The 24802-nt window shown below is 36.0% G+C and overlaps 3 protein-coding genes across 5 annotated transcripts; 1 reads left to right on the top strand and 2 right to left on the bottom strand.

Annotated features, from left to right (window-relative positions):
- Positions 1 to 4941: 4941 nt before the first annotated feature.
- On the top strand, positions 4942 to 7056 carry LOC133033173 (ergosterol biosynthetic protein 28-like). Of its 2 annotated transcripts, none has more exons than XM_061107799.1 (4): positions 4942 to 5195; positions 5403 to 5534; positions 6036 to 6242; positions 6452 to 7056. In XM_061107799.1, the coding sequence occupies exons 2-4, from the start codon at positions 5420 to 5422 to the stop codon at positions 6520 to 6522; spliced, it is 393 nt and encodes a 130-aa protein (XP_060963782.1). In that variant the 5' UTR covers positions 4942 to 5195; positions 5403 to 5419; the 3' UTR covers positions 6523 to 7056. The 2 variants fall into 2 exon arrangements, with proteins under 2 accessions (XP_060963782.1, XP_060963783.1); XM_061107800.1 differs by having other exon boundaries at positions 4957 to 5089.
- Positions 7057 to 8818: 1762 nt separating this feature from the next.
- Positions 8819 to 10583, bottom strand: LOC133033115 (uncharacterized). The gene is made up of 2 exons (XM_061107720.1): positions 9724 to 10583; positions 8819 to 9611 (listed from the first exon to the last, which is right to left on the bottom strand). Exons 1-2 carry the CDS (start codon positions 10581 to 10583, stop codon positions 8819 to 8821), a joined length of 1653 nt encoding a protein of 550 aa, XP_060963703.1.
- Positions 10584 to 14334: 3751 nt separating this feature from the next.
- Positions 14335 to 17194, bottom strand: LOC133033297 (uncharacterized). Of its 2 annotated transcripts, none has more exons than XM_061108011.1 (2): positions 17026 to 17194; positions 14335 to 16329 (listed from the first exon to the last, which is right to left on the bottom strand). In XM_061108011.1, the coding sequence occupies exon 2, from the start codon at positions 16276 to 16278 to the stop codon at positions 14695 to 14697; it is 1584 nt and encodes a 527-aa protein (XP_060963994.1). In that variant the 5' UTR covers positions 16279 to 16329; positions 17026 to 17194; the 3' UTR covers positions 14335 to 14694. The 2 variants fall into 2 exon arrangements, with proteins under 2 accessions (XP_060963994.1, XP_060963995.1); XM_061108012.1 differs by having other exon boundaries at positions 14335 to 16363; positions 17026 to 17163.
- Positions 17195 to 24802: the final 7608 nt, after the last annotated feature.

Below are 24802 nucleotides of genomic sequence, written 5' to 3' on the forward strand. Positions count from 1 at the left end.
GAAAACTACACATCACCCTGGGAAATAACCAATGGGTTCTCAAAGACCCCGTACTTTTGGAACAACACGCTTAAGAAGAAACTATGGTGGTGGTAATCAAAACCCAGAAGGAAGGAACGAAGAAATTAATACTTCTGCAGGGTATAAACCTAGAAGTGAGGATGCTTATGATCCAAGTAGGTATGTTTCATTAGTGGAATTAGAAAATTGACAACTCCGGCAACGCTTAGCCGAATCTAACTGACGAAACACTGAGTTGGAAAGAGAGGCTGCAGTGACAAGGGCGACTCAAGGAACTGATACACAGAATCAACCTGATCTTAGGGTAAGAAGGCCACGAGGTAGACCTCACGGTTCAAGAACCAAGAGGCAGGAAGCAAATCAAGTAAATCCCCAAAACACCAAGGAGGAGCAACCTGGGGGTACTAGGGATGTTCCAATGGATGAACAACAAAATAACCAAGAACAACGCCGAGAAGTTCCTCAAAGATCCAATGGATTTATGAATCAGGGGAATGAACGTAATGATGTATCAAAGGCTTCTCGCAAGAATGAGGACACAAGGCAGCTAGAGATGGAAATTTATACCGCGGGGATGGGTAACCGCGGGGACCCGCCCCTAATGGGGTGGGGATTCCCCATCTTAGTGGTTAATGGGGCGGTGGTGGGGGACAATTTCAATACCCGAAGCGGGGATGGGGCGGGGGCGGGATAATACTATCCGCACCATATCCGACCCCGATATAAATATATATAATTTTTTTGTTTTTTTTTCAAACTTTAACACATATTTAGTTTTTATTTTCTATTAGGTTATGCTTTTTTTAAGTAGGTTTATTTTTTATCTTCTATGAATTATGAATGCATAATAAATATTTGTGAGAATATTGGTTTGACTTATTTTTTTCAATTATTTTAAATTAATTTGTTTTTTCATTTTACCTTAATGGATACCCGATGGGTTTCCCATAACCGATGGGTATTCCCCTACCCCGAATCCGTTGGTTATTAGACGGGGATGGGGCGGGGATGGGGGTATAAATAGGTAGCGGGGATGGGGGCGGGGATTGCATTCCCCGTACATTAACCGACCAATTTCCATCTCTAAAGGCAGCCCCAAACTAGGACATAGGAAATCCCTCGAAATAACGAGAGAAATCCTGTGACTCAACCTAGGACAAGTGGGCTACCACCAAAGCACCCCCAACATCCTTCTCGATCTGAGAGGGAAGGTATATACACGTATCTAAATAGAGGACGTGTATCAAACCTCTTCCAAAGGAGAAGGCCGGTACAAGACGAGGCAAGTTCCAGCTTGGGACACTCGAGGTCTCGAGGGAACAGTCGATTAGGAAGGTGAACGCGAGAAGGAAGAAGATCTTGACGTTATGCTAATCAAGAAAGCATGAGCAATACGAGCAGTTATCAATTTGAGAGTTACTCAGATACAAGATCCGTAGGTAATTATGAACGAAGACAACCTGATCTTTGTGAGCATTTGAATCGAAGACAACCCGATCTCCACGAGCGATTAAATCAGAATGCACCTGACTTACGCCATCAACTTAATTCTAACCAACAACAAATGGACCCAATCCAGTTGCGAATCATTGAGTTGAAGGATATGTTTAGAAAATATCAGAATGGGGAGCATGGGAAATGTTAGAAATTATTTTACCAGGATCTTAGATCTACTCACAAGTATGTTGATTAACACCCTAAATATGAACTTTCTAAAATGATGAAATAAACACATATAAAGTTTAGTAAATCTTACATTGGGTGCAGCGAAATAATATGACTCCTTCCGTTCAGATCACTAACCCTTATATCCTTTCTATCGCAGAGTATTATCAAGATCTGAACCTGGATCTCTTTCTCTGATTCTTTAGTGCTGAAACTCCTTCTTGCTGAAAGTCTTTCTTCACGATCTTCCTCACTATGATTGAGGTATCACTTGCTGTGTGTGGGCACTACTCTAATCACTAAGTATTTCGAAATCTTAAGGAAGAAGAGAGAGAGAGAGAGTGGTCGGCCAAGAATAGAGAGAGAGGCTCAGGTTTTTTCTGAATGAAAAGTGTAATTTTCTTGAAGCCTTCACTATCTATTTATAGCATTCCACTAGGGTTAGGTTTGAATTATTTGGCATTAAAATAATGAAAATATTAGAGGATAATTCCTATAAAAGTGGCCGGCCATGGCAGTATGGATTTGGGCCTCACTTTTTGCAATTTTGTAGTTTTATCACTTTTGCATCTAATTTTCTCAAAAACGCCAATTTTCTAATTCAACCATTTAAATGCCAATTCTAACTATTTAATAACTATAAATAATTATTAAATAATATTGTCATTTATCATATTTATTAATTGAACCATACAAAGTATCATAATTAACAAATATGCCCCTAAAACTCTTTCTTTACAATTTTGCCCTTACTTAGTGAAAAATTCACAAATAGACATAGTCTAATTTGAGAATTATAACTGATTAATCAAAACCAATTACATGAGTCTTACAAGCAATATTATCTCAACTAGTGGGGGGACCATGGGTCTATATAACCGAGCTTCCAATAAGAAGATCAAGAATTTATTACCTAAATTCTAGGGGTGAGCAAAAAATCCAAGAAACCGACCAAACCGAGTAAACCGACTGTCCGAACACCAAAAAACCGACACCGAAAAAACCGAAAACTGAAAAAACCGCCTTAACATGGTCGGTTTTAGTGTCAATGGCAAACCGACCGAACATATATATTATATATAATATATATTATTTTTGTACATATTTAATATACAATTTTATTAAACTAATTTTACTTATATCTTTTTTATTTAAAGTCTCAATTATTCATTATTTTATTTTATTATAATTTGATGCATTTACGTATTATATATACACATTCATAAAATAATACTAATTTTTTTAATATAACTCATTATCATATTAGTAGTACAAATAATTTGAACAAATTTAAAAAAATTATTTTACATTATTTATTTAACTAAGAAAGTTTTATTTTTAAATTATATGATATTTGATACAATACTTTATTTTTTTTGGCTTTCAAATATTTATAAAAAATTTAAAAACTTATTTTTTTTTTTTAAAAAAATAAAGTTCGGTTTGGTCGGTTTAAACCGACCAAACCATGGATTAAAACGGTCAGTTTTTTTATATTTTTATAATGGTCGGTCGGTTTTCGGATTAGAACCATAAAAACCGAAAACCGAATTTTGGATTTTTTTTGTGTAAAAAACCGACCAAACCGACCGTTGTTCACCCCTACTAAATTCACTGACTTATTAATTTTTCGTTGAATCCATGCATAGAACTTAGAATTGCACTCTCAGTATATAGAATGCTCTATATGTTCCACCATATAGGCACATCATTAGTTATCCATTGTTATAATCCTTATTTGATCAATGATCCTCTATATGAATGATCTACACTGTAAATGGATTAGATTACCGTTACACCCTACTATGTATTTTATCCTTAAAACACTTGACCCCGTATAAATGATATTTCAGCTTATGTGAAATGAGTACTCCACTATTTATTTTCGTTTGGTCAAGCTTGAAGGAGATCATCCTTTGCTTACTATTCCCCAGATAGAAGCTATAGATTCCATGTTTATGTTAGCGCTCCCGCTCAATTGCACTACCGTGTTCCCAAAATGTACGTATCACCCTGACCTAAAAGTAGGCTTAACTAACAAATCAAAGAACACGAATAGCCTTTCAAGATTGAGCATAATCATAACAGGATTAAGATCATTTGATCTAGGATCAACTAGGCGATATTGACTTGAATAGATATTACGGTAAGTTTAATAAATCTAAGTCAAAGTTCAATATCGGTCCCTTCCGATGCATACTCCATGCATCCAACCTGAGCTTTACTTTAACCAATGTTCTGGAAAGAACATAGCATTTCTCCAAATGCAAGTAAACTCTTGTTGTAGATTATCATATCAGTAAAACCCTGTGTCTGATAAATCTAGGAAACTTTATTCACATAGTCATGTTTACTTTCCAAAGTGTTGACGACACAATAAACAGGATCAAGTATGTGAAAAGGGTTTCAGATGAATTTATAAATCAAATAGACAAGCAATTGATAAGGTGAAGCAAAACATACACAAATGAATGAAAAATACTTCTGTTTCTTTATTGATGTTGAATAAAATAGATTACATTGAAATGGAGTTTTATTTAGGACATAAAACCCAACAGGAAATTACCTGGCTATGACTTGGATGAGAAAACTAAGCTTTTTCATCTTGATATTATGAATTTTGAATTCCCTCAGGGATTCAAAAATCCACACGTCTCGCAATATGTATAACTTCAATACCATAATGCGAGCGAGCAATGTCTCGAATAATTTGCGATGCATTTTATTCCCAACCTCATTAACTAGGCCAGCGAGTAGGTGGTTCGATAAATTCAATCACCATTCGATAACTTCTTGGGAACATCTATCTAAGGACTTTAAGAAACAATTTCAAGTTGTCAGAGATTGGCGACCTGAAGCATCATCCCTAACTAACATAAAGCAGCAACCAGGCGACCAGACCGTAACCGAATTTTAGGTTCCACGTCATCACCAAATTTGGTGGTCGGTTTCGATTTTGGTTTTGGTTTTTTTGACTTGGCGGTCAGTTTCAGTTTTTGAAATAAAAGAAGGGTTAAACCAAAAAACGCCAAAACTGCAAAAAACCGTAATAAATCGCCCAAAACCGCCAAAAATGCCAAACCGAAAAACTGCCGAAAACCCTACGGTCGGTTACAGTTTTCGTAGAATAAAAATCGTAACCGACTAGTCGGTTATAAAATTATAAAAACCGACCATAACCGATCGATTTTTACCCTTACTATTTTGGAGGCTGAAACAATAAAAGTGTACCACACTTATTTTCCAAAATAAAATAAATTTGTCCATAATTTAATTTTAGAAATTTGAATGGAAAAATTTTAAAATTAAAATTTTCAAACAAGCCCTCTCTTTCCTCACCCTCAGTAGTCACTGGCGCTGGTTTTCACTTTTCAGTTGCAGAACATATAAGATATATTTTCAGGTACTATCATCTATTCCTCTTCGTCACTTCAATCTTCATTTTAGGGTTTCAATTGCTACTACCTATTCGCCATCCCAGTCGCTGCTCATTTTCCGGTCACACTCAGGTTTGATTATTTCGAATTCTATTACATTAAACAATGCATCTAAGCATATTTCCAATAACACTTGACAAATCAATCGGATCTTAAGTTTTTCATTTTATTTGGGGATTTACTTGGAATCCTTGCTATGGTTTTTCTTTAAATGTTAATAGCATGTGCCGATTTTGAAACTTAGGAAGTTGATGATCTGTGATTTACCCTTGGTTTCAGCTAAATCATATACAAACATGAAGCCTTTGAGTATGTGGTTATTGCTAGTGGGGTCTCTTCGCTTGGCCTCCGTTTGGTTCGGGTTTTTTAACATTTGGGCTCTCCGGCTAGCTGTATTTTCTCAATCTCCAAGTATGTCAACTATCCTGATTTTTAATTATTATTATTATTTTTTATTTCTCAACAATTGATTGTTTTGAGTTCAAATCAACAAATTTTATGTTCGAAAGCTAGAAAATTTTCATACTTCTGGTTGTGGTGTATTTAGCATATTTTGTTTGAGTCCAAAAAAGACTCATTAAGGTAAGGAAAGGAAGATAGCTGTTTGTGAAATTTGAAACCTGCACTTTGTTTATTTGGTTATGTAATAAGGAGATTCTTATTCAACTTGGTTAAATTTCTCAATGCCAACGGATCAATTGGCATTGTTCACATGCAGTTATAAGTCACAGCTCCATGGTCATTTTAGTAAGAATTGAATTTTATTGTCATAATAATAATGTGCCAATTTATTGCTGAGCTCTATATTGACACCAAAACCTACCTGTGTAGTGTAGATATCTGGGATACTAACGTATACTTGTGTGTGTTTTCTTATGTAGTTTTTTTTTAATTTTGTATTCTTGTCAACAGTGACTGAGGTTCATGGTAGAACATTCGGTGTGTGGACTCTTCTCACTTGCACTCTCTGCTACCTGTGCGCATTTAACCTTGAAAACAAGCCACTTTACTTGGCCACCTTCTTATCATTTGTTTATGCACTTGGTCATTTCTTAACTGAATACATTATCTACCACACCATGGCTATTGCTAATCTCTCAACCGTCTGTTTTTTCGCAGGTATAAATTATTTCCTTACCTTATTCATTGTTTATTTCTTATGTATTTTTAACACAAAGTGGGGACTAATTTAATCCCATTTAATGATTGCTCTGTTGCTTATTGCTTAATCTTGAAACAAAAGGATCCCCAACATGTACATTTGCCTTGCCTCATCCTAGTTGAGCTGGATTAAAGTTGACTAAATTTGATGTCTATGATTTGATCAGGCACATCTATAGTATGGATGCTTCTGCAGTGGAACTCCCATCAACCCCAAGTTTCCTCGAAAGCAGACTAAATTGTTTGACCACATTGAAGACAAAGCTTCTTGTTCCTTTGTTTACATGTAATCACATGATGCTTTGTTCTCCTCTTAAGTCTTAGTTTTGTTTCTTCTGATTAACCCTTTAGATGAATTTTCTTGGTTCTTTCTTCTCACTTTCGAAGTATTGTTGGAAACTCCTCCCTTCCATTGTTGCAAGGACAGCACGTCGATGGTCCAAGTGGGCTCTCCCCTTTGGTTGTTGTGGGACTGAACTCTGACCAGCTCTTGTTGTCCTTGTGAACCCCACGACATATGAAACCGACAAAAGCCTCATTATGGGTTCAGCCCTGTTGGCTCATTGAGTCTGAGTTCTTCCATTCCACATGCATCTGACCAATTCTGAAGTTTGTAGAATAAACCTTTTCTTTTTCTTTTTTGCTTATTTTACCAGAAGAAAAAATAAATTGATATTTGATGTTTATTGTAGGGTAGAAAAGATAGAAAATGGAGAGAATTTATTGTTTGAAAGAAGTCGGGAGTGATCATAAAATACTCAATCTAATCTAATTTGTACGATTCAATTTAATTTAAATTGGAAAGTTTAGATATGTGTACTTGTACAGATTGGATAGGATTGAAAAATTTAAAATTTGCACTTGTTCAATTATAAAAGTAATTGATCTAATTTAAATGAGACATATTTATATATATAATTAATATTTTAATGTAAAAAAATTAATAATTTAAAAGTCTAAGACATATAATATAAATATATTTTAAATTTTAATATATCAAATGTATATTATACTTTTATATATAAGAAAAATATAATCTCATAAAATAAAACGGAACATTTTTTTTTGTATACAATTTAATTTAGGTAGTATTTGGTTAGAAGAAATAAAAACGTAGGAATAAGAATGAGAATGAAAATAGAAATAGGAATAAAATGGAATCAAACTTAAAATACATGAAAACAATTGATAAAAAAAATACATAAAAACTTAAAATAGGCAGTAAGTGAGTTTTTCTATCAATGGATATCGACTTTCAACTTCAATGAGTCTTTTACTGATGTAATAGGTCGGATGTTGGATGTTGTTTTCCTCTTTGACCAGTACGGCACTTACAACATGCTCCATGACAGCCAAGTATATCCAAAGTTCTTCTCCCTCCAAAGGTTTGGAGAGTATAAGAGGTTTTGCGAGTTGCATTTTTAGCTCTTGAAAAGTTTTTTCGCATTCCTCCGTCCACTCAAATTGTTTATTTCCTCGTAGGATGTTGAAGAACGGAACACACTTGTTTGTTGATTTTGAAACAAATCTGCTGAGTGCGGCAATCCGACTAGTCAAACTTTGAACTTCATTGGTTCTTGTTGGCGATTTCATATCCAGAAGGGCTTGAATCTTCTCTGGATTGACTTCAATTCTTTAGACGTTGACCATGAAGCTTAGAAATTTACCCAAGCTAACTCCGAAAGAGCACTTTAGGGGATTGAGTTTCATGTTGTACTTCCTGAGGACTTTAAAGCATTCGTCCAGATCATCTATATGCCCCCAACCTTCCTGGATTTGACGAGCATGACATCCACGTACACTTCCATGTTTCGTCTGATCTGGTCTTTAAACATCTTGTTTACCAATCTTTGGTATGTAGCTCCAGCGTTTTTGAGACTAAATGGCATGACCTTATAGCAATACAGACCCAAATCTGTTCGGAAACTTGTATGTTCTTGGTCTGGTGGATGCATTTTGATTTGATTGTACCCCAAATAGGCGTCCATAAAGCTTAATATTTCGTGCCCTACTGTTGCGTCCACAAGCTGATCAATTCTTGGAAGTGGAAAACAGTCTTTGGGGCATGCCTTGTTGAGGTCGGTGAAATCAATACAAACTCGCCATTTCTTGTTCGGCTTGGGTACCAGTACGGGATTAGCAACCCAAGCCGAATAGGAAGCCTCAATTATGAAATTATTGTTCCGTAGCTTTTCTACCTCTTCTTTCAGAGCTAGGGCTCACTCCTTATCCAACAGTCTTCGTTTTTATTGAACCGACCGCAAGTTTGGATCAATATTTAGGACATGTGAAATTATAGAAGGATCAATTCCGACCATATCCTCATGCGACCAGGCAAAAATGTTTAGGTTTGCTCTCTCAAATTTTATCAATACTGATTTTACTACGAGCAACAAATAATTTCCAATCTTAAGCTTTCTGGTCGGAATATTTAGGTCGATTTCAATCTCTTCTAGTTCTTCCATTGGTCCAACATTGTTTCTTGGGACCCCAAGTTGAGGATCCACATCTTCATCCCCGCCTTGGGCGGTTTCCTATTTGGAAATACTTTTCCCTTTGTCCGAACTCTGGCTAGAGGATACTTCCTTTTTAGCCTTGGTTAGGGCAAGGTTGTAATATTCCCAAGCTACTTGTTGATTTCCTCTCAGGCACCCCACCCCATTCTTTGTTGGAAACTTAAGGCACGAATGGAATATCGACGTAACAGTTTTTAAGTCATATAAAGCTGGTCGGCCTAACATGACATTAAATGCTGATGGAACGTCCAACACTAAAAATTGTGCCATTATAGTTATGCTCCTCGGAGCTTGCCCAACAGTGAGGGGCAGGCGAATTCGCCCTAGAGGTGTAACATTTTGGCCGGAGAAACCATACACAGTCTGGAGACAGGGGGTTAGGTCTTTGAGTTGGAGCCCCATATTTTCATACGGTGCTTTGAATAAGATGTTCGTAGAGGCTCCATTATCTATCATGGTTCGGGCCACCATCTTGTTGGCTATCTGGACTTCCACAACCAACGGGTCGTTGTGCGGGAAACTAATCTTGACATCATCTTCATCACTAAATGTTATGGTGGGCTCCCCTGCTCGTGGTATTTTTGGTTTCCTTTCTTCGACGGCCAGAACTACTTCTTCTTGCTCATGCTGTACTGTTCGGGCATACCTTTCCCGGGCTTTGCCTGAATCTCCAGCTATGTGCGGACCTCTAATAATGACTTGCAGATGTCCATCTACTGGTGGTGGTAGTAAATCTTTGTTGTTATCGCCCTTTTGATTTTGATCAGCCTTGACATACTTTTGCACGTGCGGATTATTTTTTCTTATCCCACTTTAAATTGTTGCATTCGTTAGTGTCATGGCCATAATCTCCATGAAAACGACAAAACTTGGTCATATCTCTCTTGGTCACGTCTTTTTTCATGGGTGCGGGCTTTTTGTACGGAGCTAATGACTGAGTAGCCATGTAAACAGTTTTTATATCTTCTGTCAGGACGGAGAAAGCAGTAAACTTGGTAGTATTCTCCCTGGGAGCTTGTTCGGTTTCGCCAACAAACTTTCCCTTTTTTCCATTTCCTTGCCTATTGTTGTTATTGGACCATTTACCACTCGAGTTTGAACTTTTAGGGTACTGGGGGAGCTGGACGGATGTTCCAACAGAAGGAACTTTTGGCTGGCTAGGTTTTTGCTCAACCTCTGCTCGATGAATGGCTTCTTCAAGCTTGATAAAACCATCCGCACGATCAAGGAAGTCACTCATAGAATTTATTGGTCTGTTCTTTCTGAGGTCCTTCCAAAGTTCTCTAAGAACTTCAATGTCCCCCAGTATCTCGGACAACTTTCCATCTTCAGTCACCCGTGCAACCTTAGTTGCCTCCGTCATGAATCTGCTGATGTAAGCTCGGAGAGGTTCTCCTGGTCTTCGCTTCACTTTGACCAAGTCTTCTAAGTGCAACAGAAGTTGACGAGAAGAGGAGAATTGTGCATGAAATTCTGAGGATAAAGCCTTCCATGAGTTAAACCTTCCGAGCGCCAACTTGAAATACCATTGTTGGGTGGCCTCTAAGAGGGTGGTAGGAAAAACTCTGCAACATACATCTCCTCGTGCTCCTTGCAGGTCCATTTGCATTTCAAAATACTTGAGATGCGAAAAGGGATCTTCCTTCCCTGTATACATCTTCCAGGTTGGCCTCTTAAACTTGTGAGGCAATTCTAAGACATTAATCTCTAGGGAGAAAGGGGATCCACGTGCTCGGTCCAACTCGAGGTCATTGTTCTTCTGACCGGCCAGGCCTTGGAACATATTTATAGCTCATCCAGCTGTGCCTGCACGGTTGGATTAGCTTGTTCAGCCTCTTGGCCGACCAGAGTCACATCAGCATCTCTTTGAATGGGATTTTAAGCACGAGCCTCGGGCTAAACGACTGGCGCATCATGCTGCTCGTCCAACCCTCTCATTCTGTTCAGATCATCTCTGAGATCATGAACTGTTCCCAATCGATTAAATATAGAAACACCCGGCTATCTCTGTGACTGGTTGGTTTGACCAATCAGTTGGCCGGCACCATTAACTTGGGTGGAAGTATTAGGTATGACTTCTCCTGATGAATTGCTAGAAAAGGTCTACCCGCCTACCGCTTGGTCCACAGTTGGAACCTGTGACCGGGGATTGGACGATTGATCATTTAGAGTTTGAAAGGTGTTCACAGCGGGATCTTTGTCTATCTCGCCCAGGGGAATGACGGTTGCAGGCTGTTGACTGGTAGCCTGATAGGCTTTTCATATCAACACGGTGGCCTGTCTGGTTCGGTCTTCAATGACTGCTTGCTGAGCCCTTAACGTTTCCATCTCTTTGTCCTTCCATTTAGCGAACATGCGCCTTTGCTCTTCAAACGCGAGATTTACTGCAGCACAGAGTTCCTCCTGATCGTGATGCAAGGTGTTGGTATGACCTTGCATGACTCCAAGAGCAGCACGGAGGTTCTGTATTTTGGTGTCATCTCCAATGGTTGTTCGAACATTTGTTACGGGCGGAATGACAGTGTTGGGAGTGCCCTGATTGGCTGCTGAACTTGTATTTCCAGTCTCTTGCACACCAGGTGTGATTCTACTTACAGGAGTTGTCACACCGTGACCTACAGTTGATGGTTGTTCGAGATTTGTGGTTGGTGGAACCCTTGCGTTCTTTGGATTCTGCAGTGCAGGATCCACCGCCTGTGGATTTTCTGGATCAACCACGCCTCTACGAGTTTGTACCACCATTGTACTTATGATTAGGTTTGAAACAAAGAGCGATCCTGCGATTCTCCTCTCAATGAAAGCACCAAAATGTTAACCTCGCTTTTGGCCAACGACAGTGAGTCTTGATTGTAAGCGACAAGTAGTATGAGATATATGTGATATAATGAAGTAAAATAAGACACAAGAATTTTATAGAGCTTCAGCCCCGAGCAGTTCGAGAATAGTCTAATTCTCTTGGTTTGTATTGACTTAAGAACAAGGAATATAATGATCCCCTTCCTTAGAGCTCTTACAATAATATCTTTGAATATGAATTCTTAGATAAGTTTTTCGACCTTTTGCCTAGTGAGTATGAATCGCTATTTATAGGGCTACAAGCTTTGAGGGAAGAATTTCCCTTCTGATTATAATTGATATAATTGGAAAGATTGCGTATTAAGTACAAAATACACTAATCAAGGGATTCGGACAGCTTGTCATATCTCTGTGATCTGATCCCAAAATTATAGGGATTTCTTCTGTGACTCACGATGCGAAAACTGAAATTTCTAACTGTTGGCGTGCTGTTCGGACTTTACTGCCCGGTTAAGAAGGCTTCGTCTAAGCGAATGTATGTGGTGCTCTGTTTGGCATATCTCTTGCAAGCATGTACATAAAGTTGATTCCACGTGTCACCATCATGTGACGCTACGTCAGAGTGCGAAAATTGGGATAACATTAACCATCAAATTCCATCACCAACAATGGTAACAAATAAGTTAGAACAGACTCCAAACTGAAACTACACCTAGAGTAGAGTAAAGAAACTCTAGCAAAACTATGAGCTACTTTATTCGCTGATCACTTAACAAAACAGATAACAATATTACCAAGTTCATAAATTAAAGCTTTGCAATCTTTGACTACATGACGAAACATAGAAATCATAATAATGGAGCTTCGTAAAGCTTGAACAACACTTAAGCAATCTGTTTCCACTGAAATATTATTTCATCCTCGCTCTTTAATCTAACTAAGAGCTTCTTGAACCCCCATAGCCTCGACAAGCTCTAGTTCAATACTGCCATTGGACAGCATTGCGCACCTTCAATGAACAGTCCTTTTTCATCTCTAGCAACCAAATCCAACCATATTTTTTATCAGAGTCAAATAGAGTTGTGACAACATTTACCTTGCTTTTGTTAACTTGTGGTGAGATCCAGCGCTTTGCTCCGTCACCCGCCTGAAAACCAGGCCATGACGACTCATATTTCGAGTTCTAAGCACTCTTCCATATATCAAGGAATCTTTTTGCATTAGCAACTACATCATCCTCTTTGAAATTTTTTCCATTCTAGACAAGGTTATTTCTTGCATCCCAAATCGCCCAACATACCATTGCTAAAGTGCATTGATGATCAACATCCAGGGTCTCAAAAGAATGCACACCAGTCGAAAAAATCCATATTCCTGGCTACGTTGGTGCCAATACCAACTCTGTTCCAGCAAGCTTTCACCACTTCGCATGTGACCAGAGTATGAAAAATAGACTCCTCATACTGAAGACAGAAGGGACAAAGCGAACTTACATCCACATGCTTAGTTCGAAGTTGAAGCTTAGTGTGAAGACAACCCCTAGCTGCACACCAAAATAGATTTTTTACTTTTGGATGGAGCTTTAATCCCCACATTTTTTTCCAAAAAATAACATCCTCATTGTCATACCAGCGACCACAATTTTTTTGGAGAAGAGAGTATGCACTTTTAACTAAGTACAAGCCAGAAATTTTTAAAGACCATACATAGTGGTCGATGCTATTGAAAATTTGAATAGGGATATTAAAGATGATTCTTTGATCTGTTTCCTCAAACAAATCAAGGATGATTTCCTTATCCCAACGAGAGCCATCAATACATAATAAAATAGAAACTTTAGCATTAAACAATCCAAGATGTAGGGAAGAAACATACGGGTTCTCCTTGATAGGCAACCAAGGTTCATCGAGAATATTGATGTCTTGACCATTACCCACACACCAACGCACTCCTTCCCGAATCAAATGTTGAGCTTCTAAGATACTTCTATTTTACACTTTTCTTCATCATTAACTAAATGACATTTGCTATCAAAAAAAAAAAACTACATTTGAACATTGTTCAATTGTTTTATATTTTAAAATTATAAATAATTAGCTGAATCCACTTGTGGTTTATTGATATAAGAGAGGTTGTAATATTTTTATGCTTAATGATACGTTGAGTTTGAAAGAATTGAAACAAAGAAATAGAAATAAGAATAAAACAAAATAAAATTTAATATACAAAAAAAAAATTGATAAAAAAAAAATTTTTTTTTCATCTTACATTAGAATATCATTCTACTAAAATAGTAGAAAATTCATTCAAATAGTTTAAAATATAACTAAACAAAAGAATACAATACAAATTGATTATTTTCTATTGTAGTACCCCCATGCGCTTTTGGTTGGAACTAATGAAACAAAATGCCGAATGGTATGAAAATGAATTAATCTTTATTCTATTATTTTATATAATTGCATTTAAATTATTAGAATGTCATTCCAATATAATAATTTTTCTACTATTTTGATGGAATGGAAAAAATTCTAATACAAAATAAAAACAAATTTAATATTTTTTTCATACATTTTAAATTTTATTTCATTTCATACTTATTCTCATTTTTAGTATTATGTATGATTTCAAATTTTAGATACCCAAAATCTGTATTCGATGATAAAACACTGAGGTCTTACATAACAGGAAAATGTCAATAAAGGAGAAGTGAAAAATTGTGAGTACTATTTGATCAATGAGCAGGCAAACGAATTTCAATCTCACCATTAGCTTTCAGCACTGTACTGTTAGTATTAGGAACAGTTACTAATATAAACAAATCATCACAGACAAAAGGAAAAAAAGAAAAAGCAAATAAGAAAGAAAGGCAGTACATGGTAAAAACTTGAGATTAAAAGTTATACAGATGCCTACAATCATCTGCAGTGTTGATTCTAAGGCGACACAGCTTCACGCAGTTAATCTATATAATAAAAAATAATAAAAGAAAAAAATGCTAAATTTATCATGCTTTGGACATAGGAATAAAAAATAACATAAGTGTGAGAGACCTTGGATGGACATGGAAAGAGCCAAAAGGCTTGTAATCATAATCATCATTCTGCAGCAATCTCTTCACTGTCAACCCTTTGGGAATCCATGTCTGGTAATGTACTGAGATCCATTCGAACCTCATTCATTTCTTGGGCTATTTGGGTATCAGACGAATCTATTGGATCATGTTGAACTGCCTCCTCTGTCCCACCAGTAGAGTCTGAACTGTCCTCTTCTGCATCAGAATCAATTTTGTTGTCTAATTTTCCATTCTCAGTAGCATCGGCATTCTGCTTCGTTGTTGAAGTGGTACCATCCTCTACTTGTAGTGTTTGTTCAGGTCTTACTACCTGTTCCAAAGCATTAGACACTGGATTTTTAGACGAATCAGATAATTCTTCAGAGGCTCCATCCGTTTTGTCAGTTTTTGTTGAATTTGTAGAATTAAATTCAATTTTATTCTCCAAAGAACCAATGGTGGAGTTATCTGTCTGCGCCAGTGATGGAATTTCTTCTATTTCACTCCCTCTGGTGGTTGCAACATCCTTGGTAATTTGAGCAGGAACTGAATCAGTTACAGACTCTGTTATGTTCTGCTGGGAAGAGTCATTTGTTTCAATTTTTAGCTGCTCAAAAGAGCCAGACTTTTCAGTTCCCATCTCAGAGTAATTGCCTGCTTCCGGACGATTATTAGATTGCATAGTTATTGAAACTTGGTTATCGGAAGAATTTGGCAAATTATCATAATCAACCTTCTGTGCAAGAGAAACCGTATCCAAGGAAGTATGATTCCCACCAGTTTCACCTTCTGCCACCTTTGATCCTGCATTGCTTTCAATCTTTTTAACATCCTCTGGGTTGTTCGATTTGTCATCCTGTTCTAGATTTTTTGCTTCTGTGTTCTCATTTGTACTTTCTGAACTTATTTTCTCAGTTCCAGTGTTTATAACTTGTGTATCATGAGCAACTTCACTGGATGCATCATCCCTAATGTAATGTTCCTCTCGTGCCTCGTGATCAGTTTGGTCACCTCCATCACTATCCTGATCCTCAGATGAGTGTTCTTTGTCCACTTGATCCTCAATCTCTTCATTGTCATTTTTTTTGGTATCATCACCACCCTCCTCTTCTCGCTCCTTCTCTTCATCTACAAACTCCTCATCATGATTTCCTTCTTCCTCTTTTCTCTCTTGGTCACTTTCATCTATCTCATCATCTCCACCTCCTCTTCCACCATCTTCTGCCTCCTCATTCTTGTTATCTTCCGCATCTTCATTCTTGTTTTCCTCCTCCTCCTCCTCCTGTTCTTGTGACTCACTCTTGTTTTCTTCTTCTTCCCGTTCTTCTCCATGTTGTTCTTCTTCCTCTACTGCTATTTCTTCTTCCTCTTCTTCCTCATGCTTCTCAACTTTAGCTATATCCTCTCGAGGATGTAGATCCTTCCTCCCAAGCTTGGGAATCTCACCGTCACTTACCCTAATCGTGGTTTTCGCATCATTTTCATCAAATTCTTTCTTCTTATCATGGGAATGCTTGACCTGATAAATTAGCCAAAAGCAGACCCCAAGAAGCAGACAAATCTGCAAGGCATGCTTCGCCCTAAAACCTTTGGTTCTTTGATTTCTACTAGGCAACCGCTTCAACATGATATAATCCTGAAGTTTCTATTCTTATCCCTCACCTTCAATCACTCTCGCCTTCATTCCAAAACAAAGAATATCATTCCAGCCACTCGGAAAAAGAAAAAAAAAAACAACAGTAGTATAAATTCAAGCAAATAAGAAACAAAAATGAAGAATAAGAAATACATAAACCATTCGTGCAATTCTAAAGTTTAACCTCATTACAACTTATAGTGAACCAAGTGCAATGTTTCCTGAAGTTTTCATCAAAATCACAGAGACTTTTGTATCAAAATTTTCATAAAATCTTACCAATTAGTTCTATCAGCCCAACAAAATATTATCCAAAGTTATCTTAGCATTAAAATCACAAGAAAAAAAAAATGAATAAGCTCCAAAAATAAAAATTCTCATAACTTGAAAGTTCATGGGATCAAGAAAACTAAGGTATTCAACGTTTGTATAACAACCGAATTCAAAGCAAATCCCCAAAATAAAACCTAGAACCATAACAAACCCACTTCCCTAAAAGATCAGCAAAGAAAGAAAATAAATAAATAAGATACTTGTTCACATTCAAAATCGAAACACCATTTACCAAAATAGTAAATTACAATCACGAAACCATTCTAGAGCAGAAATAAACACCTAAAAATGAATCTTTCGAAAACTAATTACAGTAACATATTATGACAAGACTTCAGTGTAATTGATGCAATGAAATCCTATTATGACCAAGCCGATAAAGAAGCTAATGGAGCAGATGGGTACCTGAAAATGTCACCTTTGAGAAGAAGATGCCGCCAGAACTCGAACAAGGAGATGCTTGTTCCGGTCTTCAAAGAGGTTTCTCTATGGTTAAGTTGAGTGTGTGAGAGACTGATACCCAACCAAATATATTTTCTTTTATTCTTTTTTTTTAATTGAAATATTTCGGTATGTAAAAATTAATAATAATAATAATAATAATAATAATAATAATAATAAGTGGAATGTACTTTATAATTTGTCGTAATTTTTCTCTGAATTTTAACATGTACTAAATCGTGTCTTTGAATTTTTTTAGCCGTTAAAAATTTATCCCGAACTATTAAAATTGTTAAATTTAAAGTATAAAGTAGCATAAAATGGTTTTGCTGGAGGGAAGACTACTTCGAGTATGTGTATGTGGTTTTTAGTTTGAGGAAAGATTTATTGGGGTATCAACTTAAATTTCACATTAGAAAAACAGATAAAAGTTATCTTGAATATATGAATTGTGAGACCAAAGTGTAAAATATCATACAAAGGTGAAACTTAACATATATATACATATAAAATATGAAAAAAAAAAATCATCAATTTAATACAGTCTTATATGGTTTTACACGTTATTCAATTTTTTGAATTAGTAAAGGAAGTTGATAAAAGCTCATTCTTTAATTTTTTTGTTTTAAACTTTATTCAGCATTTTTAATTGTTGATTATGTCAAGTAGTGAAACAGTTTCTCATTAGGGTGCATTTGTATGACTTTCGAACTATTATAATATTTTTTTTTAAAAAAAAGGAACTATTATAATATTAAACAAGTAGTTTTTTTATGTATATATTCGAGTAACAATAGTAACAAACTAAAATTACAAAGAATAATAATAACAATAATATATAATGTGTTATATATAATATATATATAATAAAAATTTAATATACATTATTGTATCATTATGTGTAAAAAAATGTGTATGCCATCTCAAATCTAACATTGCTCATATATATTTAGGTTTGTGATTTGGAAAACCTTTTACTTTATTTACTTATTTTATAGGCATTTGATTTGAGTGGGTTTCCTAATATTTTACAGTTGAGAGTCACACGAAATCCACGAAACACATCAGTCTCAAAACTTTTGTCATCTTGATGAAGGGGCATGATAGTTGTGTGCTTTATGAAGAATAACAATAAATAGTAACATCATTATTTAAAATAAATAAATAAATATTAACATATAGTCTTTAATTTTTTTTTTCCAAAAAAAAAAATCATTTTGAATTTAAAAACATCTTAATATAATATAAAACAAATGAGATTACATCTTAGGAAAGTTTTACTACATTTTATCTTTTTTTTTTTTTTATCTTTTTTATTTATTTTTTAAAATTTTGGTAATTTTATTCATTAGTAAATTCTTAAGAAAAAAATTTCATATAGTTTAAAAATTATTGTGAATGTTGTATTATAGGCTATATATAGATAATTATTTCCTTATCTTTAGTTTGTCTCAAAATTAGTATTACATTATTACATTATTTTTATTATTTTTTATGGGCGATTAAAGAATTTAGTCTTGCCCAATTATTTTTTTTAGAAGAATGTAACATGGTGGTTGGGGAGTCCTTTTCTCTCCGTGTGATTCTCAGATTGTAATACACTTGCATAGTGGAGAAACTCCTTGAGGGAGAGCTGGATTAAGGCTCACATTGAGATTCGAACCAGGATATTTCTGTATCTTATCTCTTTACATACAGAAGACTAAAAAGATCACTCTCACTATAACGTAAGTGTTAGTTTTAATATGCTTGATATTTCCATTAATAGTTTTATATGTGATACGTAGATTTTTGTTAAAATATGTTTCCTAGAATTAGAGCCTCATCTGAAGTGATGCTTAGAGAAATTAAGAATGTCCTATCTCTTATGATTGATTACACTCTTTACGAAAAAGATGAATAGGTTTTATATTTCTTTATTGTCTTGAATTGAAACTAGGAAGGACAGTGTTCATTTCTTGAAAATTTAGAATAAATTATATTAAGAATTCATAAGACTTTATTTGATAAATAAAATGTTACTAATTAAGTTTGACGACATTAAGTTTAGATATGTGCATGGAATATTCTCTCCCTAGAAGTAAACTCTTTTGTTTCTATTAAATCAATCTTTTTTAATGTTTAGGCTTAAATTGTGAGAGCTCACAATTACAACTAGAAATTAGAATTGGACCAATGGGCCCATGGGTCCTTCCTGGCTTCGTATAATTCCATTTGTGGAATTTTGAAGTTATGGTAGTAGAGTCTCTATGATCCGTTTGGCATAGGGTTCTAGATCTTCATCCTCTGAGTTAGAGATGATCCCACTTTGTTTCCTTACAAGCTTGGCCAGGGCAGCTATTTGCTCTTCCAAGTGCTTGGTGTCACTATTCGGGAGCTCATGCTCATGGATCCCGTCATTAATATGGTTCTAGAGATCATCTCCATGAGGCCTCCCCCTTTTGCCTCTAGCTTTTTCCCATTTTGCATTTAGGTAATTACGGAGATCTACAGTGGACCAACTATCTTCAGGAGAAATTAATTCCCCACCTTGGTTTACAGAATTGCATGGGCAGTTTCTCCATCCATGAACGACAGGCCTTGGTACCAGAGCACTGGGCCTACTATTCCAATCAACCCTGGCCCGCGGATCATATTGGTGTTGGAAATTATTTTACCAGGATCTTAGATCTACTCACAAGTATGTTGATTAACACCCTAAATATGAACTTTCTAAAACGATGAAATAAACACATATAAAGTTTAGGAAACCTTACATTGGGTGCAGCGGAATATAATGACTCCTTCCGTTCAGATTTCTAGCCCTTGATTCCTTTTACGCGCGAGCATTATCAATATCTGAACCTGGATCTCTTTCTCTGAATCTTTGATGCTGAAACTCCTTCTTGCTGAAAGTCTTTCTTCACGATCTTCCTCACTATGATTGAGGTATCACTTGCTGTGTGTGGGCACTACTCATACACTAAGAATTTCGAAATCTCAATGAGGAAGAGAGAGAGAGTGGGTTCGGCCAAAGATAGGGAGAGAGAAGGCTCAGTTTTTTCTGACTGAAAAAGTAGAAAATTTAAGTGTGTAATTTTTCTGAAGCCTTCACTATCTATTTATAGCATTCCACTAGGGTTAGGTTTGAATTATTTGGCATTAAAATAATGAAAATATCAGTTTAAATTCTCTACAAAAGTGGCCGGCCCTACATAGTGGATTTGGGCCTCACTTTTTGCAATTTTGCAGTTTTATCTTTTCTGCATCTGATTTTCTCAAAAACGCCAATTTTCAAATTCAACCATTTAAATGCCAATTCTAACTATTTAATAACTATAAATAATTATTAAATAATATTGTCATTTATCATATTTATTAATTGAACCATAAAAAGTATCATAATTAACAAATATGCCCCTAATAACTCTTTCTTTACAATTTCGCCCTTACTTAGTGAAAAATTCACAAATAGACATAGTCTAATTTGAGAATTATAATTGATTAATCAAAACCAATTACATGAGTCTTACAAGCAATATTATGTCAACTAGTGCGGGGACCATGGGTCTATATAACCGATTTTCCAATAAGTAGATCAAGAATTTAGCACTAAAATTTACTAACTTATTAATTCTTCGTTGAATCCACGCATAGAACTTAGAATTGCACTCTCAGTTATATAGAATGCTCTATATGTTCCACCATATAGACGCATCATTAGTTATCCATTGTTATAATCCTAATGTGATCAATGATCCTCTATATGAATGATCTACACTGTAAAGGGATTAGATTACCGTAACACCCTACTATGTATTTTATCCTTAAAACACTTGACCCCGTATAAATGATATTTCAGCTTATGTGAAATGAGTACTCCACCATTTATGTTCGTTTGGTCAAGCTCGAAGGAGATCATCCTTTGCTTACTATTCGCCAGATAGAAGCTATAGATTCCATGTTTATGTTAGCGCTCCCACTCAATTGCACTACCGTGTTCCCAAAATGTACGTATCACCCTGACCTAAAAGTAGGCTTAACTAACAAATCAAAGAACACGAATAGCCTTTCAAGATTGAGCCTAATCATAACAGGATTAAGAACATTTGATCTAGGATCAACTAGGCGATATTGACTTGAATAGATATTACGGTAAGTTTAATAAATCTAAGTCAAAGTTCAATATCGGTCCCTTCCGATGCATACTCCATACATCCAACCTGAGCTTTACTTTAAATAATGCCCTGGAAAGAACATAGCACTTCTCCAAATGTAAGTAAACTCTGTTGTAGATTATCATATCAGTAAAACCCTATGTCTGATAAATCTAGGAAACTTTATTCACATAGTCATGTTTACTTTCCAATGTGTTGACAGCACAATAAACAGGATCAAGTATGTGAAAAGGATTTCAGATGAATTCATACATTATGTACATATAATCATGAAATAAATCGTGTGAACCATGCAACATTAAATGTTATTTCTGATCTATATTAATAAGTAAATTTGATTATATTGAAATGAGTTTTATTTAGGGCATAAAACCCAACAATTGGCCCTCAGGCAGGGGTAGCCTTCCTTTTCCACAAAGGTTGGTTGACTGTAGGCTAGTTAGTCCTAGGAACAGTGGAGCAGTCTTTTCCTGGGTTCACCTGTAACACCTTTCCCCTTGTCTTTTACAGGTCCAGAATGTCCAAAATCAACTGGGCTTGCCTTTTTTGTGAGGTTATTTTTCTTAGGGACAGGCTCTTCTAGAGCGTTCTTCTCTGAGGTTTCCTTATGGGCCTCGAATCTAGCCTGTAGCTGCACTAGTATTTTTTGCATTTGATGGGAGATATCTTCTTGTGCAACCAGTTTTTGCTGAGCTACTATAAGTTCTTCAGCCATCCGATATACCTCGAGATCTTTCTCATAATAATATTCCTCTTTGTAATACTCGTCTTTAATCTTACTGTTGTCTCTGCCATCATCCTCACCGTCACCTTCGCCCTTAGGGTCTTCTTCTCGGTCATCCTTCTCATCTTCATCGATGGGGTTTTCACCGATAAATTTCTCCTGATGCTGGGCTTTATTGGCTGGACAACCCCCATCTTTAAAAGTCTACCCGTCTCTCGCAGTTCCTAGTGGGCATGCACTATGGGAGGTGGGTTAACGTCGTCCATGACGGTGTCCTGACTGTGGGCGGTGGGCTTAGTGATGACATTTCTGGTAGCCACCATTGTTACAGATACACTTTGGCTCAAAGTCTTTCCTCAGCTCTCAATGAAAATACCAAAATATTTACCCAGATTTTCAAAAACTTAATATGTTAAGTAAAAATAAATCAAATAAGCGAGATGGAGATGGAGTTTTTAAATGGTTGGGTATTAATGAACCCTAGTCCATGAGGCGGTGGTTGTTAGGCTAGTTTTAGCCTATATTTTGGATCGATTTTATGTTCGTTTTTCACTGTTTTAGGACGGAATTACGCTTGTTTTCTATGTTTTCAGGTTCTTTTGAATAATAGAGGTCTCGGGATGCAAAAGTCCAGTAAAAGACGAGATGAGCCAAGGAAAACACCAATTTGAGGCGAGATGCATTTCTGGCCGCGGCTAGATACAGTTTGGCTGCGGCTAGATCATGAAGCAGAGAGCCAGATTTTTGAGGCTCCAGTCGCTGCGGCGAGACACACCCTCGGCACGGCCATATAAAAGTTACAGAAGCAGTTTTTTTGGTGTCTATCTGGCCGCGGCGAGAACCCTACGGCCCAGGGGTAAAATTGTTCGACGAACCCTAAAAATCACATATAAATAGAAAACTACGATTGGAAGTCAGGGGAAGTAATTTGGAGACCTAAAACACAACAGGAAGCAGCAGGAAGAGCAGAGTGATTCAAAGTGAAGATCTAGAATTCATCCACCAACAGTTTCTTTCTTTATTCCTCTTTAATTTATTTATGTTGAATATTGTCATAGGAATGGTTATGGATTTATTTCTGAACTAAATTTCCCATTTAGGGAGGATGATGAATGTTGTTTAATGTTTTTGCCTAGTTAATGCATAGTTGCCATTCCTCCATTCTTGATTGTGAAATTATCTTTATTTGTGTTTAATTCCATGTGTAAGCTTGATCACCTTGTGCATGTTCTATGATCTCAATTCAAAATCTAAAAAGTGAGAATTGAGAATGCTAAAATTGGATAATCGATGTTTTATGTGAAACGAGAGTATTCACATGACTTATGTGACAATTAGATTATTGCTTAATGCTGATTTCATGTTAGTTTAATTAAGAGATTAATTAGAGAACATGTGATTTAGAATCTAGAAGATCTGAAAAAAGCTAGGTTAATTTTATAATCTGTCATTCACTTCAAGAATAGGATAGCAATTAGGCATTAACAATTGGGTAAACAAACAACAGGATTCTCCTCCCTATTATCTCATCTTGCTCAACTTTCACTTGTGTTATTAAGTTTTCTGAATTACTTTAATTCTTTTAAATCATAAATACTTTTGATTTGCCAAATAGAATTATAAGTATACTTTAGTAGTAATTAATCCAATTCCCTGTGGTTCGACCTCACTTGCGTGAGCTACTACTTGACTGCGTATACTTGCGTAGTATTCAATAATTTAAAGCAACAGTGGTATTAGGCTAAGAAGCCTTGAAGTATTACACCAATGTTCTTGATAAGCTTAAGAACCTTAACTTTTTGATATAGTGTTTACACCATGAATTTTCTCACCATTTGCATGACAGTATAAGGTAGTATTTATAAGCTAAGATCCGGGTACGGGAATATCCGTGACCCTCTATAGTTGGCATGTAAACTTGACTCACTAATGGGGTAAATACATAAAATACACAGACTTTGGGCATGCGGATTGAGGCCCAGCCCGTGGGGCTGTTATGCTCCGCACGATAAAGGACCATTTGAGGTTGATAGGTGTCGTGCGTGCCCTGCCTTTGCATATTGTAGTGTTAGAGTAGTGGCCGTAGGAAAAAAGAGATGTTCCTTTTGTGGCACACACACTCTCAGAGTTTGACATAGGGGACAACCCCTAATACAGTGGGATTTGGTGTCAAAGAATCGCCACATCAACTTCAGCTTGGCTTCTGAGATGTCTCTTCGAAAGCCCTTATGGATGTATCCCAAACACTCATTCGAAGGATCCTTATTTTTTCTCCTTATTTGGGTGAGAAGCCCTCCCAAATCTAGAGATATCTAGTTTTGGAAATACCTACCTAGTAGCTCAGATAGTCTTGAGGCCCATCTTTCCTAATCGTCCTGGCCTATTATCTTGTTAGGGCTTTTTGAGCAGTCCCAATATAATTGATTAACATTGAACTGAATATTCCACGTGTCTCCTTTTAGAAACACATATAATAATATCATTAATTTTATTATGTTAAACAATAAAAAAAAGGAATATAAATAGTTTATAAATTAATGTTATAACTAAAAAAACTAATAAGATAATAAAAATGACATAAAACAAAGAAAAAAGCTGATGATGTAAAATTCTATATCATAATAAATGTTTCTCAAATTTGGCACAATATATACTATATGTCAAATTTGCAGCATTATTCGAGCACATTTTTAGCTAGGTAGGTTATATTTTAGCTTATGATCACTTTTTGGTTTTTGAAATCCTATTTTTAGAAATAAGAACAAAACAGTTTTTGAACTTTATTATTTAAAGCACTTCAATACTTTGTGACACTGATATGATCAAGACTCGACCCAAATTCTGGCCCTAAACCCGAACT

Source organism: Cannabis sativa, unplaced genomic scaffold, assembly GCF_029168945.1.
Source record: "Cannabis sativa cultivar Pink pepper isolate KNU-18-1 unplaced genomic scaffold, ASM2916894v1 Contig3, whole genome shotgun sequence".
Classification (NCBI taxonomy): Eukaryota; Viridiplantae; Streptophyta; class Magnoliopsida; order Rosales; family Cannabaceae; genus Cannabis; species Cannabis sativa.

What these genes read in the sequence shown, in the direction of transcription:
- LOC133033115 (XM_061107720.1), bottom strand. Translation starts at nt 10,583, where the DNA reads ATGTTCCAAGGCCTGGCCGGTCAGAAGAACAATGACCTCGAGTTGGAC. An exon ending in GCTACTCAGTCATTAGCTCC is followed by an intron (nt 9,612 to 9,723) that starts GTACAAAAAGCC and finishes AACAATTTAAAG; the next exon opens with TGGGATAAGAAAAAATAATC.
- LOC133033297 (XM_061108011.1), bottom strand. Translation starts at nt 16,278, where the DNA reads ATGTTGAAGCGGTTGCCTAGTAGAAATCAAAGAACCAAAGGTTTTAGG.
- LOC133033173 (XM_061107799.1), top strand. Translation starts at nt 5,420, where the DNA reads ATGAAGCCTTTGAGTATGTGGTTATTGCTAGTGGGGTCTCTTCGCTTG. An exon ending in TGTATTTTCTCAATCTCCAA is followed by an intron (nt 5,535 to 6,035) that starts GTATGTCAACTA and finishes TCTTGTCAACAG; the next exon opens with TGACTGAGGTTCATGGTAGA. An exon ending in AACCGTCTGTTTTTTCGCAG is followed by an intron (nt 6,243 to 6,451) that starts GTATAAATTATT and finishes TGATTTGATCAG; the next exon opens with GCACATCTATAGTATGGATG.